The sequence below is a fragment of the Cryptotermes secundus genome, unplaced genomic scaffold, assembly GCF_002891405.2.
Source record: "Cryptotermes secundus unplaced genomic scaffold, Csec_1.0 scaffold1182, whole genome shotgun sequence".
Lineage (NCBI taxonomy): Eukaryota > Metazoa > Arthropoda > Insecta > Blattodea > Kalotermitidae > Cryptotermes > Cryptotermes secundus.
In genome coordinates, this window is record NW_019737098.1 from 647,813 (window position 1) to 672,092 (window position 24,280).

General features: G+C 42.6%; 1 protein-coding gene across 1 annotated transcript in view; it reads right to left on the reverse strand.

Moving 5' to 3' along the window:
• Positions 1 to 1,481, reverse strand: part of LOC111870211 — an 80,817-nt gene extending 79,336 nt beyond the window's left edge. The window contains exon 1 of the mRNA XM_023862309.2: positions 1,420 to 1,481. Within this exon, the coding sequence (XP_023718077.1) occupies positions 1,420 to 1,453 (34 nt within the window). The 5' untranslated portion in view covers positions 1,454 to 1,481. The remainder of the gene's footprint in view (positions 1 to 1,419) is intronic.
• Positions 1,482 to 24,280: the final 22,799 nt, after the last annotated feature.

Consider the following 24,280-nt stretch of genomic DNA (forward strand, 5'->3'; position numbering starts at 1 on the left):
CTGCTACTGCTGCCGCTACTGCTACCGCCGCCGCCGCCGCCGCCGCCACCACCACCACCACCACCACTACTACAGATACATCCCACAAAGAACTAGCTGACTCCTACTCCCACTATAGACGCAACCCACGAAGTATTGGCCTTGAACTTGAAAGGCTCACATTTCAGTTCAAAAAGGCACAACACAAGTTCACAGTGTTAAGAAGGTCACTGGTGCGTTCCACTCTCATACTCTGAACTGCAGTCGATAATCGTACGTTAACCCTTTCACCTTTAGAGCCCCCTACATGAACCACTTGCTTTACCATACTAAACCTCTGTTTCTGCCTGTAGAGTGCATTTGCGTGTTTCGTATGGTTCTCATAATAATGTTGTGCCACCCCCCTTTTCTACCTGTTTATTATTGTGCAAGCCGGGGGTGAGGCACTCCAATATCTTATTCAAATTGTGCCGCACAATTGCGACATCCAAATTATTCTAATATCCTAGGCGGCCACCAACAGAATTTGGAATATCCCATCTAATTGCCACCAGTTAGACATCTGTGGACAGCTCCCACTCCACCCAGTTACATAATTATTACGAATATCCTAATAAACACTCAACATATGAAAACAAAAACAAATATAAGCAAATCAACAAGTTTTTTTTCCCTTGGCACTACAGCACCAGTGGGCCTAGGCCTATCTCCATGAACTTCTCCGTTCACTTCGGATTTTCTAGATCTTACAAATTCGGTAGGACTCCTTGGGCGGGTGATCAGCTCGTCATAAGACCTCTACCTGTACACAAACACAGAAAAACGCACACACACAAACTAAACACCCATGCCCTGGGTGGGATTCGAACCCACGATCCTTGCTTCCGAGGGAGCGAAGGCAGTGCATGCCCTGGATCGCTTGGCTACCGTGACCGGCACATACATACATACAACCATAAAATTTACACAATATTCTATTGCACTCATTGCAATTACCTCGTAAAATCCGTTAACCAAATTGTTTTAAACCTACATAGTAAAAAACAAATTTCTTATCCCAACAATCAAACAGTATATCTCCTAACGAACACGTGTAAAACAAATCATATATCTTAATGATCGATTTATAAGTCAACCCTTATATATTCTAACAATTATTTAGTGAATCAAGTATTATATCCTGACACGTAATTACTACACCAGATTTTTGTATCTTAACCAGCAATCCTTGAACCAAAAATTATATATTTTAATAATACATTAATGGAATAAAATTTACACTTTAACAATTCATTACCCAAATTTTATACTCTAAAATTATTGATCAAATATTATCCTAACTATCCATTAATACCAAAATTCATGTCCTAATCAGCGAACCAGAAATCAAATATTAACAAACAATCAATGGACAGAACACAGGCAAGTAGTCACGCTTACAATAGAATGTAAAGATGGAGACGTGAGACTCCATTACGTCTCCTTCCTACAACACGATTTCTAAAGTCGACTGCTCCGAGCGTCAGAGTGCTAGCGGCTTCTCCTGTCCTAGCTCCCAAAAGTCAACATCATGAAAATTCTGTTCACTCAAAATCCTAATATCGGCAAATTCCTCCTGGCCGATAACCTGTGGTGCGAAAGCGAGACTTGTCTCTGTGTTCTCCTTATGTGTCAGCATTTTCTATGAAAAATTCAACTGAAGCCGGACGCTTGAGGAATGTGCTACGTGTAAAGTTGATCTGAACTTTGGCTTCCGGCTGGCCAGCCTCTGGTTCACGTAACTTACTCTAATTTAGGAGACTTATAGTACATTTTTAATAAATTGAACATAAGGGCACTTCGTCGTTAAATTTAATCACACCCATTAATAACCTGGGTCACAACAATAAACAGCGACGTTGACCTAAATAGCATTAACCGGTAGTGGAAACGTATTATGTTTCCTGTCGGGTATGAACTGGGTTTTTATTTATATTGTTTACAACAAATTCAGAATTTAAAATTCTAAGGGCCGGTTATAACTCTATCCGCCGGCTGCAATAAGACTAAAGGGCTCATTTTGAAGAATGAGTGTATTTGTGGTTACGTAAGATTCTCAGAATATATAGTCATTACGTCCTTAAATATTAAGTAGGTGCTGTTTGCAATGGAGACATAGCGTGTTTTCTTAGAGAGAGAGAGAGAGAGAGGAAATTAATGTTTATCTATTATTTAGCCGAAAGTCATGCTCCACAGTGTTAAGTAACTAATAAATAAATAGACAACCATACCTTAGAAATGATAAGTTAAATAACAGTAAGTTCTGAAGAAAGCAGTCTTCTGGGATTTGGCACCGTGTATATGTGGTGTTAACCGACGTTTCGGAGGAACGTATCGCCCCCACCTTCAGGGTTGAAGAAAAAGTTTAAGAAATCTGCAAGCGACAACACCGTGAGAAACGGTAAAGCAGACTGAAGAATATACCGAGAGAGCAGAGAGGGAAGGGGGGGAAGGGCAAGTAAACAAGTGAAAGCAGTGGTGTGGGAGGGNGATGACCACAAATGGTGAGAAACCAGGGATTTCAAAGGAGACAGTCGTGTTCTGTCCAAAGGCACTTCTTCGGAATTTGTCTAAGATAGGAACATTTCAAGTCTAGGAATGAGGCATCTCTGACCGAGATGTGAAAGGGGTGTCTCTGCATTAAGATTATACGAATCCAATAAATATCAGCCTTTACATAGGCGCGCATTAATAAGCAATAAGTTTGCTATATCAATTCATATTGCGATTAGAGAAATGAGACGGAGATACGCAGTTCTTCAGCTCCCACAAGTGACAGTCTCTCATTCTTTCAATCTCTCTATCTCTCTTCTCTCTCTGTCGTGTTTTTCGGTAATTAAATGCTTTGTTCCACAACCCCTTGTTCTTCCGCTTTTCCGTCACAATCTTGTAATACAGTTCTGCCTCCCACGCGGGTTCTCAGCGCGCTATCCAATCACGTGACTCGAGGCAGGGTGTTGCATATGGACGAACTGCACGTTTCTTCGCGGAACAATGATTTGCCCGGAAGCGAAAAGAAATAACATAACAGTCTACTATAGATTCTCATATATTCAGCTTCGTAGCCCGAACGACACACTAAGGAAGACCCGCAATCATCACAGTGGTTCCCAGTTTTTATCTGAAATATTTTTTTTATAGTTTCTTCGCGTGGGATGCTCCACTTGGGACGTCGCCCACTGTTTGGCCTATTGTACCAGCCCCGGTTGCTAGATGATGAGTGTGGAGCAGTCGGTGGAATGAGAATTAGCAGGGGAAACCAAAGTCCTCGGAGAAAACCTGCCCAAAGTGCCACTTTGTCCACCACAAATCCCACATGACCTAAACTGGGATCGAACTCGGACCGTCGCGGTAGGAAGCCCGCGACTAACCGCCTGAGCTATGGCGTGGCCGATATCTGAACTAAGTCCAATAAGAGCAGTCACTCTTGTGAAGTTCAGACAGCAAAGAATTTCCATAGTCTTCATGGGACCGTCCGTCACTGGATCCCAGCTTGAGGTACATGAATCCACTCCATATTCTTACAAACTATTTCCTCAAAATTTAATTAATAATATCCCCTCGTCTAAGCCCGCTTCTCCCAAATAATCTCCTCACTTCACATTTGCGGCCAAAATAGTGTATGCCTTCTCAGTCCCCCGACGCATGCTACAATCCTCACCCCTATTATCCTCTTTTGTTTCAGAATCATAATAATATTTGGCGAAGAGGATACATTAGGAAGTTCCTTTGATATGCAGATCTATCCAGCCTTCTTCATTGAATACCTAATTAGAGTTTAAGAGACTGTGTCTTTCTTGCGTCTTTCATTTCAGATTCCTTTCCTTTTAATTAAAAATTGTGCCTGCGGTGTGACGTAATATTGGCATACGGTAATGCTTATTAGGTCGTTGCTGATGTTCGAAGTTATTAATGTAGACGCGGCATGTAGCACGCATGACAAATTTCATAATGTATGCATAATTTTAATCGGAGAGCAAAGTTCACCTAGGAGACCCAGGTGTGGATGGTTGTGCGATATTACAAATAATAAAAAGGGAAAAATCTGCAGGAAGTTGACTGAATCATTTGATCAGGACAAGGTCCGGTGGCGGGATTTTATGACCACGATAATGAACACAATTATTGTGTTTCTGGACATTGTCTTTTTTTTATTTAAAGTACACAACGATTCGGAGAATTGATTCTGTCTTCGTCTTCAGGTGGAACCTACTCAGTTGGGCCCAATCGATGGAGCTAGTCCCTATTTTCCGGAGCGGAGAATCCAGTCTCCGAATCCTTGTGTTTTCATTTTAAACATGACGATGGATAATGTCTAGAAACACAATAATTGTATTAATATACAATCGTAACGAACTTCTAATCTTATTTAGGATAATGAGCTTTCAATTCCCATGAAAGCCCGATAATTTAAGCACGTTAGTGACTGTCAGTTTCGTAGGAAGGACCCCTCTGGATGCAGTTCATTTTTCGGTTATCCAATCGCCGGAAATATGAAGTGTAAAATGAGATACATAGGTATATGACTATTCTAGTAGTATGAACGTGGCCCTAGGGACATAATTCGAATAAATAAAAGGAAAGAGCGAGAGGAAACTCATGTAATTAACTAATAATAACATTCTCCCCTTGTTTTAGTCAAAAACAAAATTTCATCCTAACTCCATGGCGTATAATTAGGTTCGAATTCGAAGTGAATATTTTAAGAGGGAACCAAAGCACGCTATTGTTCACAATGTTCTGTAACTGTACCAAGACTTAACTGATTTTCTTCTATAATAATAGCAGAGTTAGAAGTCCCATCACTTCTCACGCACTAGTCCCTCAATATTTGGGCAAGAAAGCGAGAAATTCTTCAGTCGAGATTAGACGCTCAAATTACGGAATGACAAAGTAATTAAGACTATCCTCATGAAGTAATCTGAAGAGGGGAAGTGAAATCCTCGTTTTAAAATTGCTGAACGCGGTAGAAGACCAAAGAAAGGACAGAGGACTCCAGTCGATGGAGTGAACGCTCTCTTTATATTAATGTCTTCTCTCCTAGCAGGATTCTTGATGTCGATCTGCATTGTCTGGATAAAGGGCAATGGGATATCTGTCACGCCTTGGCTCCGTCTGCAATATGAATAAAATTCAGGTCATCCCACTAAAACAAAATTCTTCTGTTTTATGGAAGGGCGCAACCAAGTCTCTAGACCCCAAGGTTTTGTCACGGCTGTAAGGAAGCAAGACAGTGGATTATGGCACACATTGTCTCACATCTCATATTGTCTTATTGATTTGAAAGTACTCTAACGTGTATAGCTAGGGAAAAGCTTGATCGACTTCACGCAACAATAGGGCGACTGTTTATATCTTGTTCTTAGGCAATAGACAGAGCGCCAATGTACTGGAGAGATAGTTATCACGTGACTTGTTTTCTGTGTGGTATGCGCTACGCAACAATAGTAACAAATCAGTTTGATTCCGGAGGACATTACCAGGAGACTGAATTCGGGTGATGCTTGCTACCGTTCAGTTGAAAACCTTCTGTCTTTTCGTCTGCTCTGTAAAAACTTAGAAATTAGAATATGTAGAACTATATTTCTGATCGGGGTTCTGTATGGGTGGGAAACCTGGTCTCTGATATTAATGGAGGAACATAGACTGAGGGTGTTTCAGTAAAGGGTAAAAAAAAAGGTAAAGTTATTCATGTAACGGGCTGTGGAGGCCCTAGAATTGTGAGGCTCCGAGGCTCTCACAAATTCTACAGTCGGCTCACAGATGGCAGTAAGGTCGTCAGCTTTACGCGCTGGCCGCTTTTTTACCCCAAGGAAGATTCCTGGTACTCATGAGTCGATCTCCGACACACATTGCAGCCAGAAGGATTAGATCATATGAAAATTCCAGTAACCTCATCGGAAATTGAACCCGCGACCTCCCGGCTTGTGGTACAGTGCCTAAACCAACTATGCTACCGCACGTCCTCTGAGAACAGGGTGCTGAAGAGAATATTTTGACCGAAGAGAGATGAAGTGACGGGTGGTTGGAAGAAACGGCATAATGAGGAGCTTCATAACCTGTACCCTTCACCAAATAAAATTAGAATGATCAAGTTGAGCAATATGAGATAGGTTGGGCATGTAGTACGAAGGAGAAAGAGAAGCATGAGTATAGAATATTGGTGGAAAAGCCAGAAGGAAAGAGACCACTGGGAAGACCAAGACGTAGGTAAGTGAATAACGTCAAAATGGATCTTAGAGGGAAAAAATGGGGTAGTACGGACTGGATTCATCTGGCTCAGGACAGGGACCAGTGGACGGCCCTTTTGAACACGGAAGTTAACTTTCTGATTACATTAAATGTTGGGAAGTTCTTGAGTAGCTGCACAACTGGCGGCTTCTCAAGAAGGTCTCAGCTCCACGAATTACTTTCAATTAGTTTAATGTACGACGCTGTCAATATCTCAGGTTACTTGGCGTCGAATTTCAGAATTATTGGCGAATGATGAATTCGAAAGGATCCGGAAGCAAACTCTCGTGGTCCAGCAGAAAAACTGTTTCGAAATTTGCCTGGAACTGAGTAAAACAGCGAAAGATGAGTTTGATTTGTTTCATTCTGGTCCGTCACACTAATAATTATAAGCATAAATCACTCCGTCCAATGTGACCTGTAAGTTTTTTACTACATGAAAACACAACAGTGAAAACAGCACAGCAGCCACGAGCAAAGCCTGGACGATATAAAGAACCTCCACATCAAGATAGCCAGGTGGCACAATATCTGCCCCATATAAGAGGGACGATGGGAGGACGAACACGAGCCTGCATGGTTTACGAATTTTAATTACTGACAATCCCAAAAAAAATTTTAATTAGCATCAAGAAATTTTATACAATTTTATAAAAAACTTTACATTCCCAGGAAACTGCTGTGTTTGTGAAATGTTCTATTTTGTGTACTATGTATTGTAGCATATAAGTGTACGTACTTTACGTCTAAACAACTTATGTGATGGTGGTTTCCTATTTGTAGTGATGTTTGCCCTCTGAAGATGGTCCACAGAGACCGAAACATGTAAGGGTGTTAAGTTTTCATGTAGTAAAAAACTTACAGGTCACATTGGACGGAGTGATTTATACTTACAGCGAGAGATATCAGTCAGGTTAACCCGTATCAATGTCTACATTCAAACGCAGTACCTCCGAATGCAAATCAAGAACGTCACCGCTACGTGAAGTATGTTATCGCAAAGCTACGCACTACAGATAAAACACGGCACTGCATGTTGTGCTCCGATAGAAACCAATAAAATCCCTCTGAGACCTGTGGTCTCCAGACGAAGTTTAAATCCGGGAGCTTCAGAACAAGAAACAAAAATGTAGCTCACTCAACCGAAATGTTAGGTTTCAGAAAATATATTTTGATGTTCACTTGTCTACACTACGTTAGTACTGTAGTGTCCTGAAATTTGTTATATTAAGAGCTAGTTAGCAATTAACCGATCACAGTCAAAGGTATGAACCGTCTTCTCCCGCTCGAGCACTCCCAGTGTTCGAATCCCACTTGAGGCATGGATGTCTGTACGCGTTTATTCTGTGTTTGTGTTGTTCTGTGTTGCGGCGTGCTGATTCCGCGTACAAGGAGGCCTAACGACAGTGTATAGATTAAGGGAAAAAAGCGGCCAAGGTCCACAGGGGCTGTAGAGCGATAAATGGATGGACGGACGGACAGACAGTTAGTTTAGTTAGTTAGTTGGTTGGTTGGTTTGATAGCGGCCTCCGTAGTCTAGGGGTAACGTTCCCACCTCATGACACAAGGTATGTGGGTTCAAACCCGGCGGAGGTCGTGGAATTTTTAAGGGCGGAAAAATTCAGGGAACAAGTCCTCCGGGAGGGACTTTAAGCCGTGTGTCCCGTGTCGTAGCTTTACGGCACGTAAAAGATCCTCATGTCTCTAGGAGACCTCTGAGCTAAATTACAGGCCCTTTCCTGCCCAAGTAGTCTCCAATGCCTCTGGTGGATGGGGGAAGCATCAAGGTACCGGGGGCCGACCCCGTTGGCTCTACGGGGGCTGATGGCACGCACCGGTACCGGTAGGGTATGGCGACAGTAGAAATTAAAAGGAACAATGGACCAATAACTGGTCTAAGTGCATGGGGAAACCCACCACCTCTCATAATACATAATANACCCGGGATCGAACTCGGGCCGCCCTGGTGGGAAGCCAGCGACTAACCGCTTGAGCTATGGGGCGGCCTCAGTATTCTAATTAGTATGGAATAAGAGTTGCTAAATGAGGAAGGCCCGAAGTGAACGGACTTCATGGAGGTAGACTTAGGCCCACTGGGGCTGTAGTGCCAAGGAAAAAAACGAGGAAGGCCAACCAAACAGCACCTTCTATTCTACAGTGAATTTGTATGCTGAAGCTAACTGAAAATGTTATGGGATGAACGTCCTTTCCGAGCGAACATATTGGCCTAGAGGTGACTTTTGAGCGTGTGTTCGGACGGGTGGAGTCATCAATTGGAACCTCCCTCGAGTCACAGGATATCCTGATTGTAGTTCTCCATTGTTTTCCTCTGACGCTGCAGAAAATGCCTGTGCATTACTTCGATGAAGTCACAACCGCTTCCTTCTAGATTCTTTCCCATTCAACAGTCAGCCTACCATTGGGTAGCGTCGTTAAATAACATACCAAGAAACACCACCGACGTGACAGGAAGAGTCCGCACTCGCAAGAAGCAACTGCTCTGTTTCTTCCTGTTATAGGTGCATCAGCACTGCTCAGGTGGGCCTGCTTTCGTGGCCAATGCAAATTATCTTTATCAAGAGGAGGTTCCTTTATTAACGTCTTGTATGAAATAGCGGGAGAAATGGAGGTATATTGAGAAATTTAATAAAGGAAAAGAGCGTTTGAAGAGCGCCAAGACAATTCCGTCTCATTCTTTGCCTTTTATAAATACTCCATTTACTTTCAAGCTGCCCCTACTCATTCCTCCCCCTTTCAAGATGCATTACCCTTGATAATAACTTTTCCTCCTTTAATTATCTTCCTACCAGACTTTCCTGGTGTGAAAATTTGGTTTTTAATTGTAGAAGTGTATTAAACTGGAGAAATCCCTCTTAGTTTTGTTTTATGTGTATTTATTAAATCGGTGATGACAAAATATCAGCCCAGATGGTTCTTGACATCTCTTTGGCCCTATATATGAATCATCATAGGCCTCCAATTCATAGTCACGTGGTTTGCATTCATAACAGGGTTCAGTGCACTTATAACTCGCAGCTACAAGGAACGATAAAGTTTCACGTATGAACACACAACCTGAAGACCACACAAAATCTTCTATGTCTACACTAGGGGTTGCTACGTAACTGTTCCCAACAATAGAAATTCCTCTGCTTCCGTATTCATGTCCTCAGCTGGCTCTCACCTCACTCGTGACGGCAACTAACTCAACAGAGTCACAGTCAGTCAGTGTTACTTTACGACTGGCGGTTTACTCTCAATCAGTTAATTGGTAGATATTCACTGAAGTTCTGAAACATCCGGCCTACTCACCTGATTTGGCCTCTGCGAATTATTGCCTCTTTTCTAACCTCACGAGAAGAAATATTTCGAATATTGAGGAGGCCACATCAGCTGAGGACGAGTGGTTTGCAGCATAACCAAACCAAAGTCATAAATGCGTGGAAATCAGGGGGGATATGTAGAGTAAATACATTTTTTCAGTCCCGTTGATCGCTGTTTCCTTTATAAAGCCAAAGAATTATCAGCACCCCCTTATAGATAATTTTTGTATTTTAATCTTTTCATAGAGGCCGGGACAGCTTAGTCGGTACAATGACTGGCAAGGAGCTGGACAGGCGAGGGTAGGGGCAAGATTTTTTTTCCTCTCAACGTCGTTCAGATCGTTTCTGGGGCCCACCCAGCCTTGTATCAATGTGTACCGAGGTCTCTTTCCCTGGGGGTTAAGTGACCGGAACGTGAAGCTGACCACTCACCTCCATCTAGTTCCGAGATCTAGAAAATGCAGATCTATACATCCACTCCCTTATACGCCTTCATGGTGTAGTGCTTAATTAGCTAAGCACAAGGACAATTTTACTCTTTTTCACATTTTAAGAAGGAAAACAGGAAGATTAAACATAACTACAGACTTTCATTTCCATACTTTCATCTGTTTCTTATACGTGTAAAATATTTGATGCATAATTAAAAATTACCAGGAATTTACTCCATTATGAATATTCCGAAGCTTGGCATAAGCCACTCTTGCTGCAAAGCGAGCAAGCTGGAAATATCTCCGTGTGCGTAGGATCAACGATGGCTTCTCCGTAATATCATTAGAGTAATGCGAGGGAACGCCCAGAGGATTCCCAACTTTATCAGACTTCACACTCTTCTCATTACTACAAAATTAGCCCGAAACGTGGCCATATGCGGAATACAATTCCTCGTCCTATGAACTTCTTATGAAACCCGACGTACAGTGTCTGCCTCCCACGTGCACGTGAGGCTGGAGTAGGTGGGGAGGAGTGGGGAATAATTTCTGTGTTCGAGCGGTGGGTCACATTGTCTTACACCACTCATAATTTTATTACATTACAGACATATGTTCGTATTCAGAGCTCTATTAGCAGTCTGTTTTTGTCCGTCTCACAATTCAATCACTATTATAAATACTAAAATTCGCAATTATTATCATAGCTCTGGGTAACCCCGGCCGGTTGATTTTGATATTGCTATCATCAGCGCCAACATACGTGACGGTGTAAACTTCTGAGGTGGAAGAAATACTGGCGCCACAATGTGTATGATCATAAAATTTTGTTTGACAGAAATATATAAAAATTATGTACCTTCAAAATAATTTATAAAAATGAATAATAGCAACTTGACGAGCATGCAAAATATGTTGGACTGATGCTGATTATTGCATATAATTTTTTAAATGCTGCAGTGTCATATTACAGCCAGGATAGCGACTGGTTACGGGCTGGACCACCGAGGGGTCGGAGTTCTGAGTCTTCTCTACGTGATCCAGACCGGCTCTCGGGGCCCACCAAGCCTCCTATCCAATGGGTAGGCGCTCTTTCCCCAGGGGTAAAGCGGCGGGGGCGTGAAGCTGACCATTCACCTCCAACTAGCGCCGAGGTAGAGAAAATATGGATCTATACATCCACTCCCCCATACGCTTCCATGGCGTAGTGCTTAATTAGTTAAGAAAAAGAATAACTTTATGGTGTCATCATAAATTTTCTATTATTGTTATGAATGGTATTAAAACCTATAATGCACACAACTACTTCAGCACAGGTGACAGCAGAACTGAATATTCATCCTGAAGACCCTGTTTCTACAAAAACTTCCCGACGTGAGCTTCACAAACCCAGCATCAACGGTAGGGCTGCAATTGCTAACCTCTGATTACTGAAAGTAGTGCTCAGATGCATAAACGTTGGCGTAAAGTCCATAAAATCAGAACACCAGACAAGAGGAAACGCTTGTGTGATATGTTCAGATGAGTCATCCTTCACGCTGTTCCCTACATTAGGAAGCGTTTACATTTGAGAACACCCAAGGAAGCCTACAATCCGGAGTGCCTGGTTCCAACAGAGAAACACGGGAGAGGTTATGTGATGGTTTGAGCAGCAATATCGCGGTACAGTATTCTGTTAGTCCCGTTATTACACTTCATGGTCGAATTACTGAAAGGGAACAAGTGGAAATGTTGGGTAATACAGAAGCATCCTATGTTCCAGACGCTATTTCCGAACAACGATGCAGTTTTCCAAGATGACACTGCCCCATTCACACAGCTGGAACTCTTCAGTCATGGTTTTAACAGCATGAAGGTGAACTTCAGCATTTTACCTGGCCAGAACAAACACTAGATTTGAATATCATCATTGAAGCACTCTGGTCAGTTTTGAAGACTACAGTGAGGAACAGATTCCCATCTCCAACATCTCTAAAGCAACTTCAAGGTGTTATTCAAGAAGAATTGTATTAAATTCTGCTAAGAGACTGTTCAAAACTTTTATGTGTCCATTCCAAGATGGACTGCGGCTGTACTGAAGGTAAAACGTGGTTCAGCACCATATTAATAAAGAAATGCGTACAGCATCTGAAGTGTTTCCATTATTCTGTTTGTACTCCTGTATACAGGAGTCCAACAGAATAATATATAATAATATATACAGGTGAATGGATGAAAGGTATCCAAAATAAAAATCTATATCTCGGAAACTGTCATACGCGTATGACAGGATAGCAGTAAGCTGGAGGAGTATTGTGCCGGGAAGCACCAGGGAAGCCTATTACGCACTTCCTTCCCTCCGGTATATCACATTTACTTGTAGTTCAATACAAATTCAATAATTCTGGCTTCTTTCTTTCCTCCTGTCCTCACTCCATTAGTCCTTCATAGACTTTCCTGCAATCTCTGTCTCCTTGTGCTTTCCTGAACGCGGTCTGCTCGAGTGTGGGTCATCATTTTCCGTTCCATCTTCCCGGATTTTAAAACACACGTCCAGTTGATGTCTACAGGAACAGAAACATCAACAGGAATTTCCCGATGGGACGCTCTTTGAGATGCTAAGCTGGAACGTCTCTTCTTGAAGAAACGTTAGGCCGCAAAAGAATGATTACACATTTGCCTTGACGAATGAGGACAGCCCAATCAGTAAAGCAATGATCTATGAGCTGAACAAAGGTGCAGCTCCCAGCAGATATATCAGTTTTATGTTCATGTTCTCGTCCAAACTCTCGCTGCAGCCTTCCATCGTGTTCAGGATGTATCAAGGTTATTCTGACAGCGGCTAGGCGGCCGTAGCATGAGGCTAAATACTCACATTCACATACTTAACGGCGTCAAAAATGCGTACAGCTATACATACAGTCCGAAATATCTTCACAGAGCATTGCTCAGTCATAGGGATTTCATCTTGATCCATGCACTAGGGAAACTGAAGTCCTGAATTTTCAGTCTCCAAAAATTATTTCCTGAATTGCCCGATTGGTATGAACTGTCTTCGCTCGCTTGCAAACCGGGATCGTGGGTTCGAATCCCACTCAGGGCATGGATGTTAATTTTTGTGTGTGCGGTTTTCTGTTTGTGTATAGGTAGAGGCCCTGTGACGAGCTGATCACCCGCCCAAGGAGTCCTACCGAAGGTGTAAGCGCTAGAAAAACCGAAGTGAGCGGAGAAGTTCATGGAGGTAGGCCTAGGCCAACTGGGGCTGTAATACCAAGGAAAAAAAAATTGTCCGATTACAAATAAATATTCTCCATTGTCTACTATAAAAACGTATGTATGCATGTAATTATGTATATGCAAGTCTATACACTGTATTGATTTACTTATTTACGTTTTCTTTATTGCTAGTGGGGTGGGACTAAGTCCCTTGCACTGCGGCCACTTCTGGCCATAGTACCAGCCCCAGATGGTAGGTGAGGGTGATTGTGGAGCAATTGGTGAAATGAAGATTGGCAGGGGAAACCGAAGTACTCGGAGAAAACCTGCCCCAGCGCCACTTTGTCCACCACAAATCCCACTTGACCAGACCCGGGATCGAACCCGGGCCGCCGCGGTGGGAAGCAAGCGACTAACCACTTTAACTATGGCGCGGCCCTGCTTATTTACGTTTCTTTTTTCCTTGGCACTACAGCCCCAGTGGGCCTAGGCCTATCTCCATGAACTTCTCCGTTCACTTCGGTTTTTCTAAATCTTACACATTCTGTAGGACTCCTTGGGCGGGTGATCAGCTCGTCGCAAGGCCTCTACCTGTAGAGAAACACAGAAAAACGCACACACAGAAATTAACATCCATGCCCTGAGTTGGATTCGAACCCACGATCCCGATTTCCAAGCGAGCGAAGACAGTACATGCCTTATTTACGTTACTTTACAATAATTTTGCATGGTGGCCGTTACATTCACTGATGAGATTAATGGAATACGCATTTTCATTTAACGACCGACTTCCACGGAGTACAACCGCTTCGTATAACGAACAGTGAGGCTACTCGTACTTCAGGTAATGAAACAGCGCTTTGCTGCACCCACTCGAGGCCACTGTGCATCCCAAAGAGTGGACATAACTGTAATTAAAAATAATATCCATGAGATCCTGCAGAGGGCGTTGGAAATTACTGCTGCACGAAAAAGGCACTAAGAGTGCTAAGGAACTCTGTTGTGGTTCAGCAGAAGATACAGCTTACTAATAATCCTGTTATGTTTCAGAGTTGATTACATTTTGTATCTTTAGATAGTCAATTTCACTATTACCTGTGATGAAATTTCGAGATATTTCTCTGCTCATCCATTATTTGCTCTGTGAACTGCGATTGTCTGTCATATACCACCCTAATGAAACGAGAACATGCAAATGTAGCGGACCGATTAGTTTAGCGTTTAATTATTTTGCTACAAAGCTACACTGTCATATCTGATTGCTTAGACCCAATTAAATTAGTGTCCGATCAATAAATTCGTGCAAACCCAGACACCCAAGCTAACTTTCTTGTATCAACTGATGGGGTTATACAGCTCTGATTGAAGTATAAATTACGTTGAATAAGCATCGCTCCCTTCTGAACTAAGATAATATCAATTATTCAGACCTTACACGTGCCAGTTATGCAATTCCTTACTCGCAGCTAGAGTGATGCCCTTCTCTGGATTACTATCATATCGCAAGCGTATCACTAATAAATTTTTATGTTAGTTAACTGGAGGGCCGAAAACAGTGACCACGTGGTCTGAGGCATGATCCGTCCTAAGCCACGCAAACACGGATCGTGGGTTCGAATGCCACTCGACGCGTGGATGTCTCTGTGCGTTTATTCTCTGTTTGTGTTGTTCTGTGTGTAGGTAGCGACCTTGTGACGGGCTAATCCCCCATCAAAGGAGTATCACCGACTGTGTATAGATTAAGAAAATGAAAAAGTGGCGAAGGCTCGCAGATATATAGATAGATAGATAGATAGACAGACAGACAGACAGATAGATAAACAGACATAAGATAGATAGATAGACAGATAGATAGCTTGTTATCTGAAGGATGGGCCCCTCTCTTTCCGAAAACGAGCCTTTCTCTTTTCCGGTCACGATCTCCTAAAGCAAACAAGGATAAAAATAAATCCAGCAATCCTTCAGGACATGATGTGAATGTATGAGTGCGCAGCCTATGTGCACTCACATACGTAATCTTCAAATCAGACTGTATTGAAGATTCCGTGGCGAAAATACTGTCGTTACCGATTATCTATATCTTTGGTTAATTTCTGTTTGATAATAAGTATAGAGTTTGTACTCGGTAAGAATGGATCAAGCAAAACTTCTTTTTTATTGACTTTAGTCCTTCTTACAGAGCGCCAAAAGCACTTCATTAACATACAACCATTCCGACATTTACACCAAATAAACAAGGATACAATTAACTTTCCTTGTGTCCTCGTTTGCTGTGCTCTTATAATTTTTTTCCTTGGCACTACAGCCCCAGTGGACCTAGGCCTAGCTCCATGAATTTTTCCGTTCACTTCGTTTTTTCTAGATCTTACACATTCGGTAGGACTCCTTGGGCGGGTGATCAGCTCGTCGCAAGGCCTCTACCTGTAGACAAACACAGAAGAACGCACACACACAAATTAAACATCCATGCCCTCAGTGGGATTCGAACCCACGATCCCGGTTTCCAAGCGAGCGAAGACAGTACATGCCTTAGACCGCTCGGCTACCGTGACCGGCGCTCTTATAATTTATATCCGGGAAATGTGAACCGATCACATTTTAAGATAGGAAAATTTGTAGGCAAATAAATGCATCAAAACCTTATACGAAATCAGTCTCGTCATTGCTGAGCTAAAAGCCTACGTTCAGGAGAACTGTTCTGTCTCAGTCATCGGTACCGCTGTGGAGAGTGACAGTAAGTCGCGGACACATATACCGGGTGGCGGAAAAACTGAAGGTTTTGAGTAAACAGTAAAAATGAAAGGTTTTTAACAAAGCATTTAGGATTATGTGTTCGGTGTGTAAAATATATCTAAATACGTGTATAAGAATATTTATTAATTTCGGTTAATTCGCCATACAGAAAAATAATATTTTCTATTTTAAGAATAAAATATTGTCAAGTATTCGGGGTTAGCGTGACTAATAACAATGTGTTCTGCATTTGACGATTGAGTTTCTTTGCACTTCTTTACAATTACAGTCAACTGTAACAGTTCGCACATTGAACTTCTCCTTAACGACGTCTGTCTGACGAATCTCTATGAAGTATATCGGACGAAACTCTCACGAATCTTGGGCTGATCTCTGACTTCTCGAATTCAAAAATCCAGTGACTTTTATAACTTCCAAGCGGTCCGAATAGAAATCACCGCCTCCAAGGATTCCAGTGCTGTTCTTCGTGAATGCGTTATCTTGAAAACCATGTCTTAATTCCCAAGCAACGGTTTGGTTATTCATTGCTATGAAACATCTCGTGTTTAGCAACTTGATACCTGGCAACGACTTGTTCGCTGTTATTTGTTGTAACGGGAATGTTATTTCCAATCCGTTTCTCAGCAATGGACGTCTGCTCCGGCTCCAATATTCCGGCTTTCAGCCGTCATGTCACGATATGCATTTTTAATTTATATTGTCGGCTCTTTGAAAGTGTCGGATAACGTTGCAGTTAAATATGTCAGTTCCATAGAATGATCATCAAGTAATCCACATTTAAATCCGTTAGGTTACCACTTTTGGAATGATGGACAAAACAGTTCTACCGACCTATTACACATACAAACATGACTGATACATAAAAGAACCGCAAATTCACCAAGTTTGCATCGCAATACACCAGTTGGCAGCATGAGTGCACTGCCTCACAAAATGGCGACGAAGCCGGAAAAGAGTTTCTGTGTGTTGGAATATGCGAGATGTTCGTCTGTTATTGCAGTGCAGCGTGCATTCAGAGCAGAGCACAGAAAAGAACCACCATGTAAACAGAGCATTCTGAGGTGGTATCGGGTAGTTTAAGGATACTGGTTGTCTGTGTAAACGGAAAAGCACGGGGCGACCAATATAGTGTTTTGAAATGGAATGACTCATTTGTAGTAACCCTGTATTATGGGCCGCGCCATAGCTCAAGCGGTTAGTCGCTGGCTTCCCACCGCGGCGGCCAGGGTTCGATCCCGGGTCTGGTCAAGTGGGATTTGTGGTGGAAAAAGTGGCGCTGGGGCAGGTTTCCTCCAAGTGCTTCGGTTTCCTCTGCCAATCTTCATTCCACCAATTGCTCCACAATCACCCTCACCTATCATCTAGGGCTGGTACAATAGGCCAGAAGTGGCCGCAGTACAAGGGACTTAGTCCCACCCCACTAGCAATAAAAATACAATGTATTATTGCGTGTAACGAATAAATCAAATTGCGTAATTTTTTTTTAAAACACACGCCTATTTGAGTATGTTTTATGCAAAATGAACGAGTTTTAGCATTTTGTTTCCGGACCGTATGAGTGGATTTCCTGCACTCTGTTACGTCCCACTAAGTCATCTGGCCTTCACGTCCGGAATGTTAGCCAACCGGTTGTTTCTATTTCCACAGTGAAATTGATATTCGTATGTTGTTCGGGTGTTGTAAAATCTCTCATAATTCCTCCACTCTACACGAACAGATAACAAACGTGTCATCCATACAGCTGTACCAACGAGTTGGTGGGGGGGATGCTTAGTAAAGCTATTCCTGTAACAGGCCATGGAGGCCCACAGGATTGTGAGACGTCGAGGGTCCCGCATCGTCTACATAATTGGTTCGCAGATGGCGGTGAGGCTGTCAGCCTTATGCGCCGGCCGGCAGGCCTTTACCCTCAGGAAAATTCCTGGCACTCATTTCTATTAGAGGCTGAGTTGACCCCAGGGCCATAGTGCAGCTGGAAGGATTAGGTCAATTGAAAAATCCAATTAACTCATCGGGAATCGAACTCGTGACCTTCCGGCATTTAGCATAGTGCCCCAACCAAATATGCTACCGCTTGCTCCCGGGGAATGCTCGGACAATAAAGAAAACAAACAAACTCCATGGTCTGTAGTCCGCAAGCCAACTATACCGACAGAGCGACCGCCGCTTGTCGGCGAAGTTAGTGCCACCTTTTGCGGATAGAGGGTTTCACGTGGTCAGCGCAACTGAGGTAATGCTCAGTGCTCATTCAAAATATTCCATGACGTAATTGGCCACTGATTAGCAGTAATCATCCCAAGAATTTAATTTGTTTTTAATGTGAATGCGGCTCTTGACTTGTTCTTGTGGTTTCCAAATACTTATCAAGAAAATCAACAATATCAATAGAAAGCAAACTTCTCCTTTATAAAGCAGTACTCGAAACCCATATGGACTTAACGGAATTCAGCTATGAGGGACAGCTTTCAATTTCTACATCGAAACCCTCCAGCGCTTTTAATCTAAGTCTCTCCGATACTTTCTGAACGCACCTTGGCACATAAACAACTATAGGACCCACGAAGATCTACAAATCACATCTGTGTTCAATGAAAAAAGAGGGGGAGAATACCAAATATATAAGAAAATTAGAAAACCACACTAATACACTAGCAGTTAACCTACTAGAAAATAGCGAAACTACACATAAACAAAAAACATACACAGTCCTAACTCTACCAGACAGACCTGAGTAAGACCCCCAATGAAAGCATTAGAATGATACATAAGTGAACAAAACAAAGAATATATGAGTTAGGCCACTAGGCATAATTCATTCACGAACCAGTACTTATTGAACATATACATTTATTGCAGATTCTTCAGATTATGTATAAAACTGTGTGTATGGGGGGGGGCTTATTATATCTTGGAAGCATTTGTTGGTAACAGTTTTATTACGGTTCGTTCTTCATTCTGGTGACAAGACATCAGAATATTCGCACTTTAATTTTGTAATATCTAGTGAAGCAACGTATAGGATGGGATGGGATGGATTGGATTGATCTGGCTAAGGATAGGGACCAGGGACCAGTGGAGGGCTCTTGTGAACATGGTAATGAATCTTCGGGTTCCATAAAATACTGGAAAATTCTTGAGTAGCTGCAGATTTGGCTTTTCCTCAAGAAGGGCTCAGCTCCAGAAGTAAGTAAGTAAGTAAGTAAGTGACGCAACGCATTGGCATGAACAAAATGCAAAGAAAGAAGCGTTCAATATGACGACATTGTTTAGGCCCACTTTAGTTCAGTAACCTCGTTCTCTGTAAGGGCTGGCTATATCTTAACGATCGCAGCACCCATATGTCATATTACAGATTCTGTATTCACATGTCCCCAGTTTGTGTTTCGCAAACACCATAATCACCTCTGCAAGTCTCCCAGCAAAGTATTGCAATTTCAAAGAGCTCGTTTCATCAGACAGACAGCCTCTGTAGCTGCAACAGTTGACACCGAATTCATAATACATAGGCAGGAATGGTGTGATGTTTGTTTTCGGAAAGTCCGTGCTTTCAGGGATTACTCTCGGGGCAGGGTGATAAATAATGCATTTGTCCCTTCTACCAACCCGTATACATTTAATGTCTTACATCTGCCGTGTGTTTTGATTAAATATTTACAAATATATTCGTTTCACAACTGTTTTAATGACTATGAGAGTTAATGGAATTTTATATAGTTGCGAGGGACAGTGGAAATGCAAATATTTTAATGTGGTTGTGCTACACAAAACATGTCTGATACATTGTGGAACCAACTCTCGTGTTTCTAATGGAAACAGTTCCTTCCCCCACTAATGGTGAACTGCATCTCGCGTTACAGTGCCTTGTATAACACAACCGGAAGAGCCCTTTCATCGTTCGGGGTTCTCTCAAAACAAACTGCACTAAATAAAGGAAATGTTCATTTATTATGGCAATCTTATATTCCCGTCGCGCAGTTACATTATTTTCCGCCTTGGCGCCACGCAGTGATAACTTTGTGCATTAAACGCTTGAGTTATAAAGGCGGGTTATGGTGGCCTTGTAACTAGACGAGAATAGGAGGGTCTCTGAACGAAGGGATTTTAGATACTTCAAGAAGACATGTGTTTGTTAGGCCAATGCAAGGAAAACATTCAGGCTGGCAGCTCGATGCATTGCTCATCCTAAAGTCCATACGTACAGTTAAACATCTAAATCACTTACAGTCAGTATGTTAGAAGTGAGTAGTGTGTGTTGCAGAACGACAATGAACGATGCAAAAATGAGACGCTAAACAAGAATGGTTTCTTATTGTGGTGTTGCTAGGCAACGACCGCGAAACAAACCACGAGACTACGGTCGTTGCTAGGCAGCGTCCTGCGAGCAACTATGGAATTACTGTTGGAGGAGCTATTTTCTATGTGGTCCGCTCCGAGGTTATATCATGCGACCGACCGAATTCAGTTACTTAGTAAATTATAAGAGGCGTAAACTTGGCGGTGGTCAAGTGACTAAGCTGCAGTTGTAGGATGAGATACGTAAGATAGGCATGATCTGCTTTGCAAAGCCTGTACTGACTGATGACTTGTGTGTAGTAAAAAAGAAAGAACTTTCAATAACATGTAATAAGTGCGATACGTACGCTTCACGAAAGGCCAAGCATATTCATAAAAGACAACCCAATCTTTTCGTCAGAGTACGTTCCATAAGGACTGTGACCACAAGGGTTCAGTTAAAATATAAAAAGTCTATGGTCGTGGGTCTCAAGGGGCTTGACGCCAAGATGAAATTGTTTGCGGTAAACCGCCAGTCGTATAGTGACTTCGATTTCGACAGTTAGTATATAATGCAATGAAGTGCAGGGAAGTGCAGAGTTTGTTGGTGAGTTAGTGAGAGAATTTCAGTTCAGTCATTGTGAGCTGTTGCTGTTAAAAGCTGGTAGCTAAGGCACAGAGGTAGCTCGGGAATCCAGAGTCCGCCGTCGAAAGCCGTTACCAGGCAACGACTGGCAAAGACACAGCAGACTGGGAAGACTTAGTTCATGCTGCGCTGAACTGTAGTGTGTGTGAATGTGCGACAGCGGTAGAGTTACTTGTAGTTATGATCTGTAAACTTCAATAAATCGAGTCACCAATCCACACCCCGCCTACAGTCACTCATACATGTGACAATATACAATTAAACGTGTCGTGAATCAGTGTGTGTAGCAAGGCAACAGAGCATGATCCTGACAAACCAGTAAAAAGGGCATCAGAACATACAAAACACAGCAAAGAATGGAATGAGGCCAAAATCCCAGCCGATGACCCGAAAAAGTAAAGTGTTGCGTCCATCACACCCGCCCCACTGGTTAGAAGAGAATTAGCAATGTAAGCAATACTACACTTCATTCTTGAGTTTATGAAGTGCAGATATGAATATAAAGAGCTGTAATTGCTAAAACAAATTCAACCGAATAGGTCTGATTCTGCTGTTACAGTTTTAGGGAAGACTGAACCTAATCAGTTTCTCTAAATGATCCCCTCTTCATTCTACTTATGCAGGCCTCTCGTTCTATGGTGTCTGGGTGCAATTCTTACTGGCGGATTTTATGCAATTCTTCTTTATTTAAGATCAGTAAAAGGTAAAGGCAAAGTTGTCCCTCTGCTTAACTAATTAAACAGTACGCCATGAAGGCCTATGGGGGAGTAGATGTACAGAGCCAAACTTTTTTGGCGTCGGCACTAGCTGGAGGTGAGTTGTCAGCTTCACTCGCCGGCCGCTTTACCTCTGGAGAAGGAGCTCCCGGTACCCACTGGACAGGAGGTTGGGTGGGCCACAGAAACGGTCTGGACGACGTGGAGAAAAGAAAATTATTGACCGTACCGGGACTTGAACTCCGACTCCTAGATCATCCAGCGCGTAGCCAGTCGCTGTGCTGATTACGCCACCCCGGTTCCTCTTTACGATCAGTTACATTACATTAGTTATCGAACCAGTATCCTAGCAAGATATTTAAGAAGTAATTATGAACATGGAACATAGATAGAATATAAACATTTTGGAACCGAAATGGGGAATGAATATTGTCCATAATGTTCCTTTAAGTCATCTAGCACTGTTAAGAGAGTGAAAACGAGAAGACCACAGTGGGAAGTGCATGGGAAAGCCACACGAGGACTATTGTGCATAGAGAAGTTTAGTTAGGCAACTTCTTGGGAAATTCACTTAGACGAGGGAGACATGAGAAAAGGATTAACGTGAATCTTAAGGAGTAGGTTATAGGGATGGATGAAACTGGCTCAAATTCATGTCTAATGGCGAGCTTTAGTACTAATGATGCTGAAGGCCGCGCCATAGCTCAAGCGGTTAGTCGCTGGCTTCCCACAGCGGCGGCCCGGGTTCGATCCCGGGTCTGGCGAAGTAGGATTTGAGGTGACAAAGTGGGCCTGGGGCAGGTTTTCTCCAAGTACTTCGGTTTCCCCTACCCATCTTCATTCCACCAAATTCTCCAACATCATAATCGCCCGGGGTAGGCTACAATAGGTCAATCAGTGGCCGCGTGCCGAGTGGACCCGCTGGACTTCACCCCCCACCAATCGAATTAAAAAAATGATGCTGAAACTTCGAGGGCTGCATGCATCGCATCGTGAAGCCCTTAGGAAAGGTCACAATGTTGAAAGACACAGAGAATAACTGTTTATGTAGAAGAGTAATTTGAATGCGAGTTTAACACAAGAAATGGGGTTTAAAGTGACCCAGAACTGTCCAAATGCCCAAATGTAAAAAATTCTCATTGCGTTCCTTCTCTCCCTATCTCTGCCATTCCATCCCATTTCCGTCGCTGGTTTCACTGATGTTTTCCAGTATTACTCCAACAGAAATGTTTGTAACAGCGCCTAGTTCAGCAGGACAGCGCATGCTCATGGAGACAGAGACTGGTCACGTATACTCCGGAGTTACAAATGAGGACAGTAGATAATAGATTTTTTCTACATGACAGAATATACGTTTGTAGAAAACTCAAGAGTAAAAGAAGGGAATATTAGAGTGAAAATCTAACTCAGATCCATTTAATGTAAATAAATACACGGCAATGAAAATTTCGTTTTTAAATTAAATTTTAAAATAACAAATAAAATTAAGTAATGGAATGAAAAACAAGCGAGAGAGTAAAAGAGGATGCAAAAATAAAAAGTAGGCTTACATGTAAAGAAAGGAGACTACACCTTTTCCCTCCCCCTGCTTTCTACTGTATTTTCGCGTTTATAAGTCTGGCCTAATCTTGCAGTTCCTTTCATCCTGTTATCCTCCTTACTCTCTCCGCCCTCTCTCTAACTAAAATAGGCGACATGAACTTTCTATATTACTTGTCACTTCCGCGGAGAACCCCATAGACTCTTGAGGGAAAAGTAACGTTTTAATAGAGATAGCTGTCTTCCGGGACCTCACGTCGTTTTACGTGGTGGATATTTACACACGTTTCGGAGGAACGTACTCCCTCTGTCTTCTGGATAGACGAGGTGGTATCGGAAAGTTCCCGGATTGCTCCTGTTGTAACTGTCTCGGCGAAAGAAGATAAGAGGGGACGCCAAGGCAAGCCTATTGAATCACTGTGCCACGTGACGCCGCCCTGTGAACATGCATTGTTTTTACACGAGTACTTCATCGAATTCGTGTCTCATTTTGTCTGCGATGGATGGCAAATTCGAGCAACGTGTCTGCGTCAAGTTTTGCGTGAAGCTCGGTAAATCCGCTACCGAAACTCTTGAAATGCTTCGTGAGGCTTTTGGAGAATATTCTGTGAGTCGGACAGTGGTGTTTGAATGACATTCACGTTTCAAGACCGGTCTAGTATCAGTTGAAGATGACAAACGTTCAGGGCGACCAAGCACCAGCATAACGACAGAAAATGTTGAAAGAAATCGAGAGCGCATCCACGAAAACCGTCGCCGAACATTCCATGAGATCACAGACACCGCTGGGATCAGTTATGGAGTTGGCCAGGAGATCTTAAAAGAAAATATGAACATGCACCGCATTGCTCCTTCATCATGGCAAGCGCCCGTCCACATGTAACTGAAAACCACAGAGTTTTGTTGCAAACAACAACATGGTTTTCGTTCCCCATCCTACAAGCTGGACTTAGCCCCTTGTGATTTCACTTTGTTTCCCAAATTGAAAATGAAACTGAAGGGAAGACATTTTGAAACAGTGTCTGACATCCAAAGGGATTTGCAAGAGGCACTCGACAGCATTAAGGAAAATGACTCCCACGGTGCTTTTGAAGAGGGAGAAAAACGATGAGATCGCTATATATATTCAAAAGGAGACTATTTAAAGGATATGGT